Source organism: Haliaeetus albicilla, chromosome 1, assembly GCF_947461875.1.
Source record: "Haliaeetus albicilla chromosome 1, bHalAlb1.1, whole genome shotgun sequence".
NCBI lineage: Eukaryota > Metazoa > Chordata > Aves > Accipitriformes > Accipitridae > Haliaeetus > Haliaeetus albicilla.
In genome coordinates this window covers 14,620,145-14,640,787 of record NC_091483.1, presented here as the reverse complement: position 1 = coordinate 14,640,787, position 20,643 = coordinate 14,620,145, and the positions used below count along the sequence as shown (strand labels likewise).

The 20,643-nt window shown below is 37.6% G+C and overlaps 1 protein-coding gene across 1 annotated transcript in view; it reads left to right on the top strand.

Moving 5' to 3' along the window:
- TBC1D9 (TBC1 domain family member 9) overlaps positions 1-20,643 on the top strand; it is a 54,717-nt gene that overhangs the window by 25,355 nt on the left and 8,719 nt on the right. Inside the window, exons 5-16 of the mRNA XM_069779625.1 lie at positions 711-972; positions 1,771-1,978; positions 3,714-3,920; positions 5,687-5,857; positions 6,307-6,457; positions 8,051-8,265; positions 10,207-10,324; positions 11,286-11,571; positions 12,724-12,853; positions 16,406-16,504; positions 16,625-16,693; positions 18,018-18,258. Of these exons, the coding sequence (XP_069635726.1) occupies positions 711-972; positions 1,771-1,978; positions 3,714-3,920; positions 5,687-5,857; positions 6,307-6,457; positions 8,051-8,265; positions 10,207-10,324; positions 11,286-11,571; positions 12,724-12,853; positions 16,406-16,504; positions 16,625-16,693; positions 18,018-18,258 (2,157 nt within the window). The remainder of the gene's footprint in view (positions 1-710; positions 973-1,770; positions 1,979-3,713; positions 3,921-5,686; positions 5,858-6,306; positions 6,458-8,050; positions 8,266-10,206; positions 10,325-11,285; positions 11,572-12,723; positions 12,854-16,405; positions 16,505-16,624; positions 16,694-18,017; positions 18,259-20,643) is intronic.

Below are 20,643 nucleotides of genomic sequence, written 5' to 3'. Positions count from 1 at the left end.
CACATTTACTCTTGTACAACACCAGACCATCACAAAGGGCTCAGAGGAGACCTAGGATCAAGAACTATGTAGTGTGGATGCAACCAGTCTGCTTTAGAGAGATTTAGAGACTCTATGCAGTGTGGAGGTGAGCGAGTCTGCAGTCCTTGGTTATGGGCAATGGATCAGTCATAGGTCTTTCTATTTAGCTGTGTAGACATACCCTAGTGAAAGACTAGATTTTTTTTTTTTTTTGACAAAATTAAATGTAGATTTAGTCCCCGTTTTAAGAACGATATCCTAACCTGTAGTGGTGTTGGAAGAAAAACCAAGGATCTGTCATTACTGTAGTATTTGAAACTTTTTAATGTATAAAAATAATGCAAGCCTGTCTGATGTGTTTAGACTATATTTCTTTACTTCCATAGGAAAAGAGGACATGAGAGTCTGAGCAAGTGCTGTGGCAATCATAAATTATGTTAGCCCACCTAGCTTTATAATGCTTTTGTGTGGTGTTCTGTACAGAAGTAAATTATATTTAAACTCTTTTATCTGCTGTTTGTCAGGTGATCATTGTTTGTTTGTACAAGCCGGGTCTATTTATGCTGCCCTCCCAACTTTTCAAAATCCAAGAAAATTTCAGCTGAATACATTTTGTAGGAAGAGGAAGATAAATTCTTTTGAATATGCTAATTTTTGTACTGAATCTTTTTTTGTTTGCCTCTGTTCAGCAAAGTTAGTTATCCGCTGGGTTGATATCACTCAACTTGAGAAGAATGCTACACTGCTCTTTCCTGATATGATCAAAGTGAGCACAAGGTCAAGTGAACATTTCTTCTCAGTATTCCTTAATATCAGTGAGACATTTAAACTAATGGAACAGCTTGCCAATATAGCTATGCGACAGCTTTTGGACAATGAAGGATTTGAACAAGACAGGTCATTACCCAAACTGAAAAAGAAATCCCCCAAAAAAGTATCTGCACTAAAACGGTAGGTAGCACTGGCTCTTAGTCATTTGTTTCTTCTCAATCCTTTTAATTCCAGCATATTTTCTGAAAGTTTTCTAATGTTGCTGCTATGTACTGTTACTCCAGAAGGAATGATTGATTCCAGCAGTGGCAAAATGTGAATAATTATTTAAATATAATTACTTGGTCTCCTGCTGAAATAGGAAAGGGAAAACATTTGAATATGAACTTGTTGCAAAAATAAAAGAAACATTTGAGCCAAATTCTCATTTGTTCAGAAGCTCTTTAACATACCTCTCAACACTGGCTGCATTAGGTATCTGTTGTAAGGCCCTTTTATGTTACCGGGGAAGGTAATATAGTGATTGAAGTGTTATTAAGAAATGTGCCTAACATTCATACTTGGTCCTATAACGGGAATTGAAAAGTGACTCTAGGTGATGAATTCTATCTAGAACTCATTTAAGGTAACAGAGATACAAAAAATGACATAAAATTCCAAGGGATGAAAGATTATCTGGAAAATATTTCTACTTTTATAGATATCATACTGCGATTTGATAGTTTCTTGTTAATTTTTTCATTATTTTGTATGTTGATCATGTTAGTGAACCATACAGAATTGTAACCAGTGCTTGTTTATGTTTCTCATTACTTAGTGATATCTGATATGCATTATATTACTTAGTTTGTCTTTCAAACTATTTCCACTGTTTTGCTGTACACTTAGTGTTTAACTGAGGTACGGGTAACTTGCAATGATTTGTATAAAGTACATTATTTCTTAAAACAAGAAAAGATTTCTCTGGGGTTTTTTTAGGGATCTTGATGCCAGAGCAAAGAGTGAGAGATACCGTGCATTGTTCCGTCTTCCCAAGGATGAGAAGTTAGATGGACATACAGACTGTACTCTCTGGACTCCATTCAACAAAATGCATATTTTGGGTCAGATGTTTGTTTCTACAAACTACATTTGCTTTACTAGTAAAGAAGAGAACTTGTGCAGCCTTATTATCCCTCTTCGAGAGGTAAATATTTGTATTTGTAAATTTATAGGGTAAATTATAAAGCAATATCCTATTGGAAATTACATCCTAGCTTAGATTTTTTTTCATTATTGGAGAAAAAACTCTTTTCATCCGTTTAATCTCTTGTGAGCATATTATTCTGATGTGTTCTAAGTAATATTTAATGACTGTATCTTAGTTCAAAGTTCCAACTACTAAAATCCACAGGGAGTTTTCTCTGTCAGTTTTTACAACCCTCATGAATCCTTCCTCTCCCATAATTTATATTGTGATTTACAGCCCTATGGTACATTTTTTGTGCCTTATAGGGAGGGATGGACCATAAAACTTCCTAGATTGATGAGTGGAACTTCTATTAAAGAATGTGTCAGATAAGATTTGCTTTTGTCAGATGTAAAAAGATTCATAATCGTAAGGATTTGAATTGTCTCTTCACACAGACTTGCAAACATTTATTCCTGTATATGGAAAATATGTCAGCATTTTACAAATTGGTGTGCTTCCCTTTTTAAAGCTGGCTGCTTAAAGCAGATGTTCAGTAAAAAAGAACTTAAGTTTGATGCAATAAGAAAAATTACGTTGGGGAGGTTTTTATGATTGACTTGATTTGTGGGTTAATGGAAAAATGTGTGAAGTAAGTCATTGAAATAGTAGCAAAGCTGATGTAACCAAGGACTGTTTGGCTTGACTGAAGAACCATAGAATATTTCAAGGCACTGTTTTCCCCCACAAATCATTAAGAGTAAATACAAATGTTATTTGTTTGGAAACTTTGAAGTACAGCTTCTCCACAGTGTGTTGCAATGACTTTGGTTATTTGAGAAAAGACATTCGATTATGGTTGCACTGTTTGTCTGGAGCTCCAAGGGAACAACAGTCCTCCAGGTAAAGTGGTGGAGGAAGAGAACAAAGTCTGCATTTAACAGCACCTCTTTTCCTGGATGCAGTTTCAGCAACTGCTTTTGGTAACCACAGCTGCAGCAGCATAAAATTCAAAGCAGCCCTAAAGCTTTAAGATAAAGAAATAGCTGAAGGAATAAGCACTTTTGTACTAGTGCCCTGTACTCAGTAGATTGTGGTGTGAGTACTGTTTACAGGTTGGACTTCAGTTAGATTAGTGACCATTTCACTAATGATTGAAGGCCAAACAGAAACTCTACCTCACAGGGTTAGATGTTTTCCTTTGTAAGGAAGGACATGGAGTTAGTTTCCCTTTGCAGGTTTCTGTGTACCATGGAAATACAGTTGCAATAGCAGTTGTTGCCACAGTATGCAACTATAATATAGTAGAACAGGAGTGTTATCCCAAAAATGGCTTATTCACATATATTGGCAGTAAACAGTGAGCAAAAGTCTCTGTTGATTCAGCCTGTACTGGTGTTGGGGAGCAGGAGAGGGATTCGAAGGTCTTACAAAAAAGCCAATAGATCTGCATCCCACAGAAGAAATTTTGGTTTACTGATTCTTTTAAAATAAAGCCTGAGGAAAATAAACTAAGCAGTGTAAAGGAGTTTTGCTGGAGAATGTTCTAAAGCCAGTTGTTTGAGGGATGGCAGTCTTCATCTTTCAGGCTTCTAAGTCCTTGTATCCAAATCCTGTTTTCCTGCAGAGGAATGTCCATAATGATTTGATATAAGGGGGGAAGGGGTGTGCATTTATTGTATGAAGATGGTTTCTTAGACCAAGCAACTTGATTAATTTAAGATCTTGAGCAGTAGCTACTATTTCTCCCTAGGTGACAATAGTGGAAAAGGCAGACAGCTCCAGTGTGTTGCCCAGCCCGTTATCAATCAGCACAAAAAACAGAATGACATTCCTCTTTGCCAACTTGAAAGACAGAGACTTTCTTGTACAGAGGATCTCAGACTTTCTGCAACAAACCTCTTCAAAAATATACTTGGAAAAGAATATTTCTGGAAACTATATCAACTCAGATGATGAGGTATGTGGAGGAACATGAATCATTTACAGGAAGAAGGGGATTTTAACTGGTGTAGGGAGAGAGAAGCCAGGAAAAACCTTTAAGTTTTTGTAAAGCGAAACCTTTGTACGCAGAAATGTTACTTCTTTTGTGTTAATGCCTTTAGCTTTCTTAAGCTGAACAGATAAAATGTTACAATTAGGATATCTATTTTTTTTCACGTTAGAGGTAAGAGAAATCACCATTGCTGTGGAAGAGCTACTCTTAACTCCTGCTGCCACATTCTGAAATTACAGTGTATCTTATTGGAAAGTGTCATAGTTAACTAACTGGTTAATTGAATAAAACTATTTAATATCTATTAACTTGTCCAAGTCAAAATGTAATTGTGGAATTTTAATAATTTGAAGAAATTATCAGTTGATATGAAACTCTTTATTCAAGACTTCAGCTGCTAAATCGCATCCTTTGATTCTTCAGAAAATGATGTCTGAGCTGAGCAAGTTTGCATGTGCACTGCTAGCAAACTTTGGAACATTTGAGCTAACAAAAAAACGCCAAACCCTGTTCTGGACATCAGATGGCCCTATTCTGAACCACTTCCCTATTTATCTATGCAAAGTAAATGGTTCTTAAAAGATATGATCAGATAAACTTTTCTCAGGCACTTTGAATGTCAAGGCTTCTGCTGAAGTCCTAGGTTTTATGTATGAAATTTAGGTGCTTCATATCACAACCTCATCAGATCTGTTTAAACCCAGCAAAGTTTAGCAGTTCAGATCTCAAAGCAGAAAAGGCTTTTGTGGTGTATCATTTTGGTTTTATGTAGGTAGATCTTGCATTCCAAGTCTGTACTAAGTCATACCTTAGTATTGCGCTGAGTAGCCCTACCCTGTTTGCCATGTAAATCTTAAAAGTCAGGTTTTTTGCTTGCTTTGTTGACGGTGAGGTATAATTAGTGTGGTGTTGTAGTTGTATACCAGAGCACCTGTGCATATATGTATAATGCTGAAATTTTATCTTGCCTTTTGCCCTAGTGGATCTACGTATTCTACCTACTGAATTACAAACACAAATTAATAATGGCAAGCATTATTCTTACATTTAGTAATAAGACTACATATGTAGACATGCATGACTAGTAATTTCAATTTCAGGCATTTGGTGTGAACTGTTATGGGAGATCTTACTGTGATAAATTTTCAAAGCTGTTTGAAAAGTCAGAAAATCCTTTTTCTTCAAAATATTTTTCTTCCAAATCACAATCTGTCGAATTTTCCACAGAACTTTTTTTAAGTGAGAGGAACAAAATAATTTGGTTTGTATATGTCTGTATAAACATATAGATATATACAGATATAAATGTTTGTGTACACACACATATAAATATGTTATATATAAATCCTACATTCTGGATGGTCAAGCAGCCACCTGGGGAGTCAACAGTCCTAAGATGTTGACAGGAGACAAAGGGAGCTGGTTTAATTGCTCAGGGCTACTTAAAGTTAATGCTACTTTAGTAATTCTAATTATAGGATTTGACTACTTATTTGTTCGGGGGGGTGAGGGGGTGGAGGCGGGCTACTGAGAAACTGGAAACAAGTTTATTATTCTATACTGGTTTAATTTCTGCTGTCGTATGCTCAGCCTGTGAATGTACCTGGGTGATTTAATTTGCTCGGGTTTTGTTAGCTGTTAGCATATATAAATCTTGAAGTAAAATGAAGTAAAAAGTCCAGACTCTGGCTCAGCCCCATGTCTGTATTGCTTGTGACTGCTTTCTACAGGTGTTTACAAGATCAAGTAGTTTAATTTCTGCCAGCCCTCATAAAAGCCGCAGTTCTGAATCAGAAGGAGAGCGACAGTTCAATCTCAATGACAATGGCATTCCAACAGCAACTCAAGCTTTAATGACAATGTTTCGGCGGAGGTCACCTGAGGAGTTCAACCCCAAACTGGTAAAATACACCTCAGAGTGCTGTACCTGACTGAAGAAGTTGTTAAATTGTTTTCTTTAAAATCCACGTTTCTGAGCCAGAAGAGTTTCATTCTGCCACAGGCAGTTAAGAGGCAGTGTTTTTCACAGAAATAAAGCCTTGAACATGTGTCATTTTACTGATACAGACAACTTCAGTATGTAAAAAAAAAAAACAAAGTTGGATGTAAATCAACTGCTCTTAAGTACAACTGCTTCCACAATATTCTTTTAATGGCAAGGTCTACTGGGATAGAAATTAAGAAATGGGAGGAGACAGCCCATTAAGAAGAGAATTGGACTGTAGCCAAGTAATTTCTTGCTCACTTGGAAAGTTAGGACATTGCAGGCTTTTTAGCACTTAGCATTTCAGTGGGGCAGAGTTTTAGAAAGAGAAGCTGCATCTTTATGTCTGCCTTTCTTTGCTTTTAGGCTAAAGAGTTTTTGAAGGAACAGGCCTGGAAGATTCACTTTGCTGAATACGGCCAAGGAGTCTGTATGTATCGTACAGAGAAAACCAGAGACCTTGTGCTAAAGGGCATTCCAGAAAGCAAGAGAGGGGAACTTTGGCTACTATTTTCAGGTAGGTATTCATTTGAACATGACTGTGGGATATAAGCAAAAGCATGAGGGAAAAAAGGATTTCAAAGATGTTTAAAGGTGCAGATAATAAGCATCTACAAATATTTGGAGCAAGTAAGGCTGTGATTGTTAGCAGGTGCCAGACTGGTTTAGATAAGAGTTCTGTTTAGACCAGTAAATACCCTTTCTCAAAGAGGCTCAAATAATTAGGGAAGAATATAAAAAAGCAGAAGGCACACTTTGTTACTAGAAGCCAGCGGTCTAGGTACTTCTAGGTGTTCAACAACCACCAGCAGGCCTACTTCCCATCTGTTTAATAATTTCTGAATCCAGTTAAGCTTTTGGCCTTCACAGCAAGTTGTTGCAAGGAATTCCAAAGTTTAAGCATGTTGCATGAAACCACTATCTTTTTGTTTGTTTGTTTTTTAAAATAATAATTTAAAAAAAGTTACTTTTATCATTTTATTAGGTGCGCCCAGTATGTGAAAAATAGTGAGAAAATATTTCTATCCTTCTGTGCCATCAAGGATTCTCTAGATCTGTGTCCCCTTAGGCTTTTTTTCAAAGTTGAAGAATTTTATTCATTTTATTGTTAGTTACATGGAAATCACTCCATACCTCAGGCTTTCTTCGTAACCTTTCACTTTACTGTATGCCTTCTCTAGCTCTGCCCTTCCCTCAGATAGTTACCACAGCTACCCACACCATTTAGGATATGAGCACATCAGGGACTTTATATGATGACCTAATGATGCTTTCTGTTTTGTTTTCTATTTCTTCCCTAATAATGCTTAATCTTGCACATCTTCTCTTTGCTGCTGGGCATTAAAAAAATGTTTTCAGAAAATATACACAGGAATGCACAGATCTGTGTCTGATTAACAGCTAGTTTGGACCAATTTTGATGGTGTATGTATAATTATTATTTTCCATGTGCATTACTTTGTGTTATTGATACTTGATTTCCTTTGCTGCTAAGCTTTTATTTCCAGGGAAGTTTTAAAGTCAGCAGTGAAATCTCATAGCAACTCTGTGAGCATGCAATAGTATCCCTAAGGCAGGCTAAGTGCCCTACCTAAGATGAGAAAGTCATTTTCAGAAGCAGGGATAGAGCTCAGCAGTTCCTGTCTCTTGCTTTTGGCTGTGATATCATACTTTCTGCAACCAGGCATTAATCTGCTCCCTCCTCAGGGCAAGTAGCTTTCTCAGAGGCATGTTTTGAGTTATTAGGATAATCAAACCCACAGCCAGCTGCAGAGAGAGCTCATGATACCATGTGACTGCACAGCTGGTTTGTTCTTCATGCCTCCTGTTTCTTTCTGGCTGAGAGAAAGGCTTTATCTTCTTCCTTGTTTTTTTAATCTCATTATAAAATGCCTCGAGAGGAGAAGACAAGAAGGGGTGATACCTCAATTGCCTAAGCACTTTTTTTTTTTAAATCACCTTTACAAAAATAACATTTCATATTTGCTTTCAAAGTGCTTGTTGGTGACATTCAAGATGAAAGGGTAGCAGAAGATCATCATGTTGGGATACTGTATCTGCTAACCCTTGCTTTTTGCTTCTGATTTTAATACTGTTCTCCCACTCCCAGGAGCCATTAATGAAATGGCCACTCATCCTGGCTATTATGAGGACCTAGTGGAGAAATCGATGGGGAAGTATAATCTTGCTACAGAAGAGATAGAGAGGGATCTGCACCGCTCCCTTCCAGAACACCCTGCGTTCCAGAATGAGATGGGTATTGCTGCTCTAAGGAGAGTCTTGACAGCTTATGCTTTTAGAAATCCAAACATAGGATACTGTCAGGTAATTGAAATACCTTGGCATTCCTTCAATTTCTGGAATTCCAGTTCCTTCCTTATACTTCTTTTTCTTCCATCATGTACATGAGTATTTGGCTGTGTAAAGCACACTGATACGCGTATAATGCTGTAAGGTAAAGTCTCAATGCTGCAGAATTACAGTAATGCTGAGGTCAGAGGGATTTGACACAAGGACCTACTCTAACAGAAGTATTAGCAGTGCATGCTGAGAGATGTGCATAGTTTTCTGTAAGCATATTTTCTGGATAGAGGATAACAGAGCTATCCTGAAGTGCATCTACAGAAAATGACAAATGGACCCTGAAGAAAGCTTCTTTTCTTTTAAGCAGGGGAAAAAAAAACCCAAACCTTTAATAGTTCAGCCTTAAATTTTTACCTACTTTTTCAATATATTAGTTGTAATAACCCTCCAGAACTTCCTTTACTTTTTTCAAATATGCCTTTCAATCATTCAAAACAAAACTAAAAAAAAACAAACAAACAAACAAAAAACCACAACACACACCCCCTCCTCCCCCCCCAAAATAAAGCACCCTGGAAGATATCTTATCATTGTGCATCACAACCACGTATTGGTAGAGTTAATGCTGACAAGTGCATGGTTTTGGAGTTCTTATGCCTGTGATTCAGGTCACTTTAGTTTCTGGTCCCAAATCATTCTTTCTTGCTATGTAACTTTTGATTTATCACCTGGGCCCTTTTTTTGCCTTCCTACCTATTTTTGCAAAAAGGAAACTTGAATTCATGAGTATTAAGAAGCCTGATTAAAGTCTGACTGTTAAGACTCCTAGATAAAACACGAGTAAGTGAAAGTGCAAGAAATTCTAACAGATACCATCATATATTATTTAATAACAAATAAAATACTAAGTAATTGCTACAGTAACTTTTTGTAAAGGTTGTTTAACAGAGGAACAGTAGAAAGACACTGTGATTCTGGTTCCTAAAGCTGTCACGGTAACTGTTAATAGCCTTGGGACTTGGTCCATGGCATTCAGAATGCCAATTCACAGTTACGGTGAGAATTCAGGCACTGAAGTATTTCATACATGGTACACAAGATAAAAAGGAATAGCATAGGCTTTAACAGAGTTGTAATGTTGTTCTGAGTTTCACCTGAAACCTTAGTTGCTGTTTCAAACAGGTAATGGTCAAGCTGGACTCTTAAAATGTTACAGAATCTGAAATGAGCAGCTTATTCCTTAGGAGGCAAACTGAGAAGAAAACATTACCAAAATACTTCATTTCTTCAGGTGAACAAAGGTCTAGTCAAAGGCTGTAAGCAAACAGTTCAGAGGTCATTGTACGATACTGTGACATTTGAAATGGAGTGAAACAGGCCATAAAAAACTGTTGTGTACACAGTCAAACATGGAGGGTGAGCAACAGCAAGAGACTTTTGTTTCACTATGCTCTGGTTGTTCATGACTAACACTATTACAGGCATTTGCCTCAGCTCACAGGTGCTGTGTCTTGACCTTTTCCTAGGAGCAGGAAGCCTGCAAGGATTGGTACAGCAGCAGCCATCATTAGTCCTGTGGGAGGCATTTTGTCTGTATCACACCCAGATTCTCCAAGAGCACCTGTTGGCAGAATATCAGTAGCAGTGTACCTGGATGCTTGCAGACCTGAGTAGGCCCTTGATTATGAAAAGAAATCTTGATTTACTTTTTCTTAAAAACCAACCCCACCCCCCAAAAAAAAACCCCTAACAATTTTTTTGTGGTTTGAGGTTATCTTAAGCCTTCCTTTGAGCACTGGAAAAACACTGCCTGCTCTTTTTATAGGAAAATTCTTGAACAGTTTGGAGTCTGCAGGGGGAGATGTAGCTGATTTCCTAACCATAGTAACCACTTATCTGCCCCGTTACTGTGCTGGATATTGAATAAATGGGTCTAGCAATTTGTATTGCTCTTTCTTTTAGGCTATGAATATTGTCACTTCAGTACTCCTCCTTTACGCAAAAGAAGAGGAAGCTTTCTGGCTGCTGGTGGCTCTGTGTGAACGTATGCTACCTGACTACTACAATACAAGAGTTGTTGGTATGTTATGGGGAAATTTTCTAAAATGACAATACAAAAATTAACCAAATTAGTTGGTATTATTTGTATTGAAATAAGCACCTGCGTAGATATATGTGTGGCATAGATAGAACTGTGAATGCTAGAGGCAGGACAGCTTGCTCAGGAGCATAGAAGCAATTCCCTAAACAGATACTGTGATAGTTAATAGTTTTTCACTTAGGATTAGATAGCATTCAAAAGTGAGCTTAAACAAAGTAATAAAAAAGAGATGGGATGCTAAAATTTGAATTTTAGATGATCCAGTTATCTAATTAAGGTAATGTGGAAACAGGAGCTTTCGCAATTTGCAGCAGAAGTCTTTGTGCCCGTTTACCTCTGATTTGAAAGGGGACAAGTATCTGAAAGCTATTGTTGTCAGATGACAGTTTCCTTGTGTATGTGGAAGTGAATGGCTTTTCAGTTTACCATGGAAACTGTCTTTACTGTAGCTCACAAATGCTTGAGATACTCATTCAGCCTTAGAAATGATTCTTCCTGGCCTGCTTAAGACACTGATGTTATGGCATAGATATGTATAATACAGGGTTCTCCTGAACCCTCACACACAGTCACCCTGGCTTCCTCCAACAGGTGATGCTGAGAAGAAATCTTATTCTAATTAGTAATGGTAAGTACTAAGCCATCATATAACTCCTGTAGATGCTAGACGAAATTGACCCTTTGTTAGCTCTATAGAGTGTATAATTAAAACAAAAAACACCCCACTTATTACAGTTCAATTTGTCTGTACAGCTCAGTAGTGGAATAGAATCTGTTATTTATCTGGAAGTGAGAAAATGTGTGTGAGCATCATGTAGAATATTCTTTTGTATTTATATATATATAATTTTTCTTTTTTTTTTTTTTTTTCTCCCCTAAATGGTGATGTGGTCAGTTGCTCCCAAATTAATGGATATCCAACCTTATTTATTTTCAACAGGAGCACTGGTGGATCAGGGTGTCTTTGAAGAGTTGGCTCGTGACTATGTTCCACAGCTTTATGACTGCATGCAGGACTTGGGTGTAATATCCACCATTTCCCTGTCCTGGTTCCTCACTCTTTTCCTCAGTGTAATGCCATTTGAAAGTGCAGTGGTGGTTGTGGATTGTTTCTTCTGTGAAGGAATAAAGGTGATATTTCAATTAGCGCTCGCTGTCCTCGATGCTAATGTAGACAAGCTGCTTAACTGTAAAGATGATGGAGAAGCCATGACAGTCTTGGGAAGGTATTTATTACAAAAAATAAAGCCTCTTCATTTTATTTTTCTTTTTGTTTGCTTTTCTGATTTGTGTTCTTCTTCTATGGTGAAATACTAAATTTAAACCAATACAATAGATGTAAATTTTTTACTTGCTTATAGTCCCCTTTCACCCACATATGGTACTCTTTATATTATCTTAAAATAATGTTAAGTGACCAACAAGATATAAATTCTTCTTTCAAGACATTCAAATAAACTTCCCAAACCTGGTTATAGAAACTTATTTTGGTTGATTATTTTAGTTGATTACATGGGTTTTGTCACTCCATCTTTTGCCTGCTGCCTTTTAAATGCTGCTAAGAAAAAGCCTTGATCTCAAGGGAAATTGTTTTGGGAATGGACTAAACAGAACTCAGAAGAATTAGGTAGGCTCTTGAATGAATAGATTTCAGTGAAACAGGAAGCTGATAAATAGACGGGATTGAGTAATTTAATACAAACTAATACTGCTGAGTGTAACCTCTGATTTCTTCATGTTTGGTAGTAGTGTTTAGTGTCCAAGATGCCACTGAAACTTTGGATTTTTTTTTTCCTAATAAGTTTCATTAGTATAACCTTACTGAAGTCTGGTTTTAATTTCTTTGGGATTAAAGACGACTGTGGTTGTGTTTTCTCTGAAGTAAGCCCCGGTGCTTGCTGAGGATTTAAGTGTTCTGCAACTGCTGAGTAGAAGACAAATGATCTACAGCAGCTGCACTGGTGGGAGGAACAAGCCCTTAAAGCCCCTTGCAGTAAGGTTGAGCAGTAGTAGGACAGGGGGGTATGTAGACTAAAGCACACTGATCCTTGTTCCCATGGTGTCATAATTCCCTTAGCATATTTAAGCAGCCAGAAGCAACAAATTTGTTCAATAAATCACTCATTTGTGACTAGCTATATTTGAGCTATTTCTTGACAAGGATAATGAATTACCAGGGTTACCTTAGCTCTCTTTGAGAAAAAGCAGTGTTAGGATTTGTCAAATTACTGATGTCAAAAATCATGTAGTTCATTAGTAGAGAGTGGCATGATCTTTTTTACATTTAATAATCTATATGTAACCCTTATTCTATTAGGGAGGAGGTACAGATGAATCTTGGGTTTCTCATTTCTTTTTTTTTTTTCCCCCCCCACCAGATATTTGGACAGCGTAACTAATAAGGACAGCACTCTTCCACCCATTCCTCATCTTCACTCACTGCTCAGTGATGATGTAGAGCCTTATCCTGAGGTGGATATCTTCAGACTAATCAGGTCTTCCTATGAGGTAGGGTAGGATTTCTTAACAGTAACTTGCCAACCCACACTAGTTCTGCTTTACAGAGGAATTTGATGCTCTATAGTTGGCTTTGCTCAGAACTGAAATGATGTAAAAGAAATACAGACCTCAGAAGTCTGAAATGGGACACGGGAGAGGGGTTAGTCTTTCTTTTTCTTTTAACCAAAACTTTTAACTGGAGCTATTTTGTATAGAAGCCTGCAGCATCAAAGGAGAGCAGCCCACAACCAAAAAGTGATTTGCAAACAAAAGGCTGAATTTTTAATTTGAAAAAGGTTAATTCTAATCTAAGCTTTTCCAAACTGAAATATTAGTGAAGTCTATAAGATTTCAGAAGACCTTTCTGTTATCAGTGGAACTTTGTTTCTTTTACCTTTTTTTTTTCCCAGCAGGTGTTGAAATGGGCCATGGGCCACTAGCTTCTGTATTATCACCAAAGCTAAAAAAAATTCAAGTGAAAGGAGCTGGTAATAACTAATATCTGTAAAGCACAGGACAAAGCCTGCAAAACCCCTGAAATTTCCAAACCAGTTTCATTGTCCTTAAATTTTAAAAATAAGCCATTGGTTAAAATACCCCTGATGATTACACTGATGTATTAATTTTTTATAAAAATTAAAGAATAACTTTAAAGAGTTATTCTCCTTAATTTCCTTTTTTCCTTCCATTGACATGCAGGGTTAATTAGTATTTTTAGTTCAAGGTGTAGGTTCCTACTTAGCAATATGACAGCTGTTTGAGGTACTTCCTATGTCCCTAAAACCTCCTTGCTTTGATAACATGGTACCTATTTAGCAAGGAAGTAAGTAGTCCTTAGTGTATTCTATGCCGAAGGGCAAACTGAATCAAGTTAGACATATAGTTCTTCTCCTTCACACAATGTTAGAATGGGGAGAAGGATGTTTATGTGAAATTCTGTTTCCCTTGTATCTTTCTGATTTCCTCATCACGAAGACAGCTTGCATTGGCTTAACTGCTTTTAGATGAATAAGCTGACTCCACGCAGAGCCAGTCTGTCTTTTGGGGGCTTATGCAGCACGGAACCTTGTAGCTCCTTCTAGATAAATAACCAGCTATACTCCAGTATAATTACGCAAAACAAATAGCATGGGAAGTGAAGAACTGTGAGGAAAGCAGGAGCTGGTTGCAAAGAGAGAATTAGTTTCAGGAGAATCATTGTTGCTTGATTTGATTATTAAAAAAAAAAACCACCACTTCAATAGTAAACTATTAAGATTAAAAAAAACTTCAAGGCATCTGTTACTCAATGACTGTTATGTTCTTCAATTAGTTGTGTGCAGTCAGGGCTGGGAACTCAGTTAGCTTTGTTGCAGCTACAAAGAGCAAAATACCAAGTAAGCAAGCATACTTTTGCTATTTTTAGAATTTAAGCTGTTAAAGGTACTTGTTGGGTAACCATCTAGCCTTAATCTTCTAGACTTTTATTGTTTATGAAAACATAGGAAGGCCTACAGCTGGAAAAATGCTTTTTCTTGGAGTCCTTTGCCCTCCTTCAAACATACACACACCCCCCTCAAGGTGGGGAAAACCTTGTCCATTGCAGACTGTCCTGTGATATTTGTCATGGGAATGTGATGAGCCTGAGAACTTGGTGAAGGCGTAACACTGGCAAAAGCACGATGTTTTGATTGTCTCATGAAGAGCTGCTTTCCATCATGCCCTGATCCTGTCCAGCTCTTAGGTAATCATGTCAGATGCATTTATGAGAAGTCCACAGTGAAAGCGGACGTGATGCAGAGGAATTTTTTGGTTAGCACCCCTCTCTGATGATATTGAACTGACTTTCTACTTTTAAAAGAGAAACATTCTTGAAATAAGAGAATAATACGTAACAAGTATATTTTACCCTGACAGTAATTTTTTTCATTTGCTGAAAATACTTTTTACTAAGAAATCTCTTATCTTTTCATTCAATTTTGCAGTTAATTCAGAAGCCATAGAGCCTGGAATTATAATAATTACAATAGAAGTGACTGAATTAATGCATAGTCACTACAGCTTTAAAAGCCTGTGCATAGCTCACCAGCTGTCAATGGAGTGTAGACTCAGATATTCAGAGGTGTTAAGTGCCTAACTCCTTTCATTTGTGTGTGTGTTAGTTTGGGAAAAAATAGGCTTTAAACACTTAAGCTACATCTATAGTAGTATCTGGATCTTGGCCATTTTAACTAAAACTGACGCTCAAAGGTCTATGTTGTTTGAAAGGTTTGATACAGTTTTGACCTAGAACAAGTGACATGCTTCCAACAATTCCTTATATGATTTGGAAGTTAACATGGGCAACGGACCATTCCCAGAAGGTAACTGCATGCAGCCTTCCTTTTCTGTAGGCCATGTGAGTTTTAGTTGTATGGATGTGAACAGACCATCCCGTTTGGCCTCTGGACCAGAGAACAAGCCCTGATTACTAGAATAAATGTGGCCCTAGAGCCACAAAAGACCTCTCTTTTGAAGGTTTTGTAACCTCTGTGATGCTTGATGCTCATGGATGTTTATCTAGATTCTATTTTTTCAAAAGACTTCTTTATTTGCAAAATACTCCAATTACACAAAACTGCTTTTTACTCCTAAGGTACATGACAAAAGTGCACAGCTTTACAGATAAACACAACTTTAGCATTAAATTGATCACGCACAAATGTGCTACCAAATTATGACCTGCTTATGTAGGTACACTTGCACTGGAAATATAAAACCATCCTGTATGAAAGCATTTCTTGCCACCCCCTTTTAGTTTTACATGTGGCATACTTGATGTCTGGCATTATTGTTCCTGCTGGTCATCTGTGCATTTCTAAGTATGTTACAAGCGTTTTCTTGATAGCAAAAAACTTCTACTTATAGTTCACAAAAATAGATCGTGGGGATTAGGCGTTCCTCTACATATGAAAACATGGAATATTATTTCTAATAGGCTTTCCCCTAGGGTGCTTCTATAGTATATGCAGGAGCTCCCTGAGACTGTTATGTGCCTTGTGAAAAAAACTTCTGAAAATAAGACTTGGCACTTCAGAGAATCTTCTTTCTAATGGAAGTTGTGTTCTTGATGCTTGGTTTCAGATCCTCATGAATGTAAGGAGTGCTATACTGTCTCAGCCATCAGAGATCCAGTTAGTCTAAATATCTTCTCTCTCTGTAGCAACTAAGAGATATTCCAGGATAAGCTGACATAAAACCCTGCAGAAGTAGTTCTGAAATTATCTATTCATAGAGATTTGCCAAGCAAGAAATTTCTAACTACTGAGATTATGTTTTGAAATGTGAAGATTTGTAACTTAATAAAGACCTCTCAAAATAAATGAAAATGTTATTGGGAAAAATAAAACCTAGTGATATATTCCTAAAGTCTTCGCAACTTTGTTGCATGTTAGAAAAATGCCTTATCAGCAGGTTTTTTTAAAATATACCATTTGTGGTATATCACATAATTTAATTAATTTCTCAAATACATTAAAGGCAAGCTAAGTATTCCAAGTATTTAATACACAGGCTATCCTGTACTTCTTTTTCTCTTCTAAGAAATTTGGAAGTATCCAAGCAGATTTAATTGAACAAATGAGATTCAAACAAAGGCTGAAAGTTATCCAAACCCTTGAAGATACTACAAAGCGCAATGTGGTAAGTACTGAAATAATGTTCTTTGCAAAGATTAAGGTCAATCAGTTTCTGAAATTTAAATTAGCTTTTCAATGAGACATGGATTTCAAATCCTTAACTGTTAATGTTATGTTTCAAAAGGTACGAACTATTGTGACAGAGACATCTTTTACTATCGATGAACTGGAGGAACTATATGCTCTTTTCAAGGTAAAACAAAGTGAAGATGTGCTTGCAGGAAATGCAAATGTGTTTTTTTTTTTGATATGGGACTGTCTTTTCTAAAGACCATGTTGAGTCTGTGAGTTACTTACTATCAGGTATCTTAATACAAACTTGACTTAGCTGCTGTATTATTGAATATGCAAAAAAAAAAAAACCAACTAGTTTTTAAAAGCTCAGGAAATAAGTAATTCACTAAATGATTTGTCCATGGAAAAAATTAATAAGCTGATGAAAACTATTATAGTGAAAAAGTAAATAGATAGAGGCTTTTAGAAACTTAGGTATGTCTGTCTCTACCTGACACAAGTTTTGGAATTTAGCACAGAAATACCTTTCTTCTATTATCTCAGACAGTTAATACTTTGATAACACAATAGCTGATTTTTGCCATTGTTAATGCTTTAACGTATTACGTGGAAATTTAGTGTCACTTGGTGATGTGTTTTTGTAAGTTGATTGTACAGCAATACCATTAGATCCGCAAATTTAAAGGTGAGCCGTTAAAATGCTTTAGCTTCACCTTCATGCATTGCCTTAAAACAAGATCTTTTCTTCCTCTGTTTTGTTATAACAGAGATTTTTTTTTTTTTTTGTATACCATGAAGAATTTTTTCCTTTCAATTACCCATCTCTAATGTCAGGTCTTACAATTGTCCAAATCCTGCAGTGGCTTCTTTCAGTCTTCCATGCAATCAGTGAGACCAAGTCAGACGGTCCACCCTGGTTGATCACTGTGCAGTGCTAGGATCTCTTTCTCTAAGCCTCTGCATCATTTTGAATTAGATTCCACTGAAATCAGCTCCAGAACTTTCACTGACTTCAGTAAGACTGAAAGAGTAGGACTTTATACAGTATTCTTGAGCCTGTACAGTTCAACAAAAAATATTTCAAATAAACAGCTATTTTCATATGCTCTGAAATTAAAGATTTCATGAGAGTCCCCTTTCTGACTTGACTGTGTGGTGAGGTTGAAGGAGGTGACTAAGCACAACAAGCCTGTGTATTTATGCAAGTCATATCTGCTTACCGCTCTGTTCAAAACAGTATTTCATGTTTCATCTGCCTGGGAGGCAGAAAAAGTTTTGCTTTATCTTCTTTTTTTTGTAGAGGGATGACTTTTTGTGCTGGTTAGAGGAAAACCTCTTGCAGAAGTACAAGAGCTAGGTAGATGGAAATACATCTGCTAGTCTTGTGTTGTTTTAAGAATGTGTTGTATGAGTTTGGATTTATTTTTTTTTTTTTTGTCATTGGTAGCAATGAGTTGTTTACAGAGGTAATGATAATCTCACAGCATTTGCCTTCTGTTCAGGCAGAACATCTGACTAGCTGCTACTGGGGAGGAAACAGCAATGCTGTTGACCGGCATGATCCCAGCCTGCCTTATCTGGAGCAGTACCGGATTGACTTTGAGCAGTTCAAGGGGATGTTCACTCTTCTCTTTCCTTGGGCATGTGGAACTCATTCAGATGTATTGGCTGCACGCTTATTCAGGCTTCTTGATGAAAATGGAGATTTGCTCATCAACTTCCGTGAATTCGTCTCTGGGCTAAGTAAGGAGAATTCACAGCACTCTCAAAGTAATCTAACCAAAACAGTTTGCTTCTAAAGGGGATCCAGTCCTCCAGAAACACAGACGTTATATTAGCTATCAGATAATGAGTTCGAGTTTGACATATGCCAATTTGCATAAGTCACCTTTGTTTTAAGAGCTGTTTGTGCTACCATTCAGTTCATTTTATCATGCCTGTGACAGTGGTTCTCTGTGGGGTTTAGGCTGGTCTCAGTAGGTGCATCTACATTAGCCAGTGGTATATCATGCTGGGAGAAGGACCACACATGAACTACACGTCCATTTGAGGTCTGAGGATTTCCCTGACTAATAAACCTCAACATGAAAATGACCTGCAACCTGTATGCATAATGGTGTGATTACTACTTTTCCTTTGGGCAAGTCTTTTGTATGTTCTTCTGTAGCGTTCCTCTCAGTAACACTGCATTTTGTTATCTGCTCCTTAAACTTTCCCTAAAAGTTGGGAATTTATACCTTTTGTCAGTGCTACCAGCTTTAGAAAGGGGAGAGAGGCATCATTTGCTTCCTTGGTTGTTCAGGAAGAAGACTTTTGAGAAATTTATGTGCACATATAAGGGTCAGGGGAAAGATAGAGTGAGGATGTTAGTTTTGTTTGCCCCTGAATAAAAGTGCTTCTCTTTAGAAGTCTGCTGACACCCCATATACATGTGTCCCTGTGCAAGGGGAAGGCATCGCACCTCACAGTATATGCAGTGAGAGGTACTACCTGTATTACTTCTGAAATCAATAACTAAGACCGCAGACTGAGAGAGAGCAGGATGGAAGTCACCTGAAAAGGAGAAAGTGGAGGTGCAGGTCAGATAGGGAGGATGAATGTCGTTAATGGAGATTACAGCCCACGGAAGTCAGTATCACAACAAAGGGAATGTGCAAGCCTCGGGATTAACATGAAGAAGTAAAGATGAGGCAGGAGCTGGCCATGCCTTTTTTGACTATAGCAGGAATTATTCCTTGTAAGTGACCAACATCTCACAATCTATCGTGTAATTTCATGGCAACCTGATGTTTCCTCCAACTTTACATTTTGATCCCTCTTGAGAGAGAAAAGGTTTCCCAATCTGGCTTTCAGCGACTCTTTAACAGTATTTTTAAGCATTAGGGGTCCAAATGCATCCTTGCATTAAAACCTCTGTACATCAAGGGTATCACCTGTTCTCTCACAGGTGCAAAATAGCTGTGTGACAGTAAAACTGATTGCACACCTCCCCTTCATACCACCCAAAAAACCAGTGCTTCCTATGATGCAGTTCTGAATTGTATTTGAGGGATTGTTTGCCAGGTAACACTTATTGGCCTTCTGAGACATGATCCATGGATTAACTACTCCTGCTGCTTACAGGATGCTGTTAATAACAAATCAACCAGTTATTGGTTGAGACAGCAGTTTTTAGAGACAATAATGAGCAATAAAAGCAAGGAACAGTGTTGAGCACTGTGAACAGAAATGAATGTAAAATGCACAAACGTGGCTATAAGCCAACATGACTGAACTGAAATCTTCAATGGGCTAAACAATCAAAACTGCTCATTCTGCAAAACCACATTTTTTCAGAAACTAAGCCCAACGTAGCATAGCTTTAAAACTTTTTTTTTAAAAGTCAACACCCCCACCCCTTTTTTTTAAGAAGCACATGAATGGTAGCAAGGACAACACAGTCAACAAAAACAACATGGTATTTGTTTGAGCATATTTCACCATGCCCCAGGACTTTTAAAAATTCCACAAACATCAGCTGCTTCAGTCTGCCTCACCAACCCAATAAGCCTTAGCTAGGAAAATCTCCTAAACAAGGAATATCTTCTGTTGGAGCAACACACATCTGCTCGAGAGGGGACTGTGTTGCCTCTTCCTTGTGGCTGTCCTGGAAAACACAGTCAGAGGATGAGCATTATGGAGGTGACCCATGGGCACCATTCTCTCTCATCTTGCTGTGTCCAAACAGTAGTATTGGACTCTGCCCCTGGTTACTCAAGTCTTTCTTTCCTAAAGGAAGTGTCCTGTTCAAGTACTTCCTAGGCATGGCCCATCTCAGAGGGTGCTTGTTGATGGCTGAAGCAGTCATGGCACCTGAAGTATTTCCGTTTCACAACTCTCTTTCAATGGCCTTATTCCATGTAGCCATAAGGATTTGTTCTGTCGAAGCCTCTCTTTGATGCCACTGACTCCTAGGAGCTCCACGAAGAGGAGGTAAAAAGGGGTCCTGCGTGTCCCAGCCTGGGCTCATGGCCTTCTCTTCAGTGTCAGCATGAAATCCTTGGGATACAAGAGTGCTGTAATTCCAACTGGGAATATCCATTTTCTTTTCATAGCCCCTGCAGCAAATAGCTCAAGAACCCCCTACTT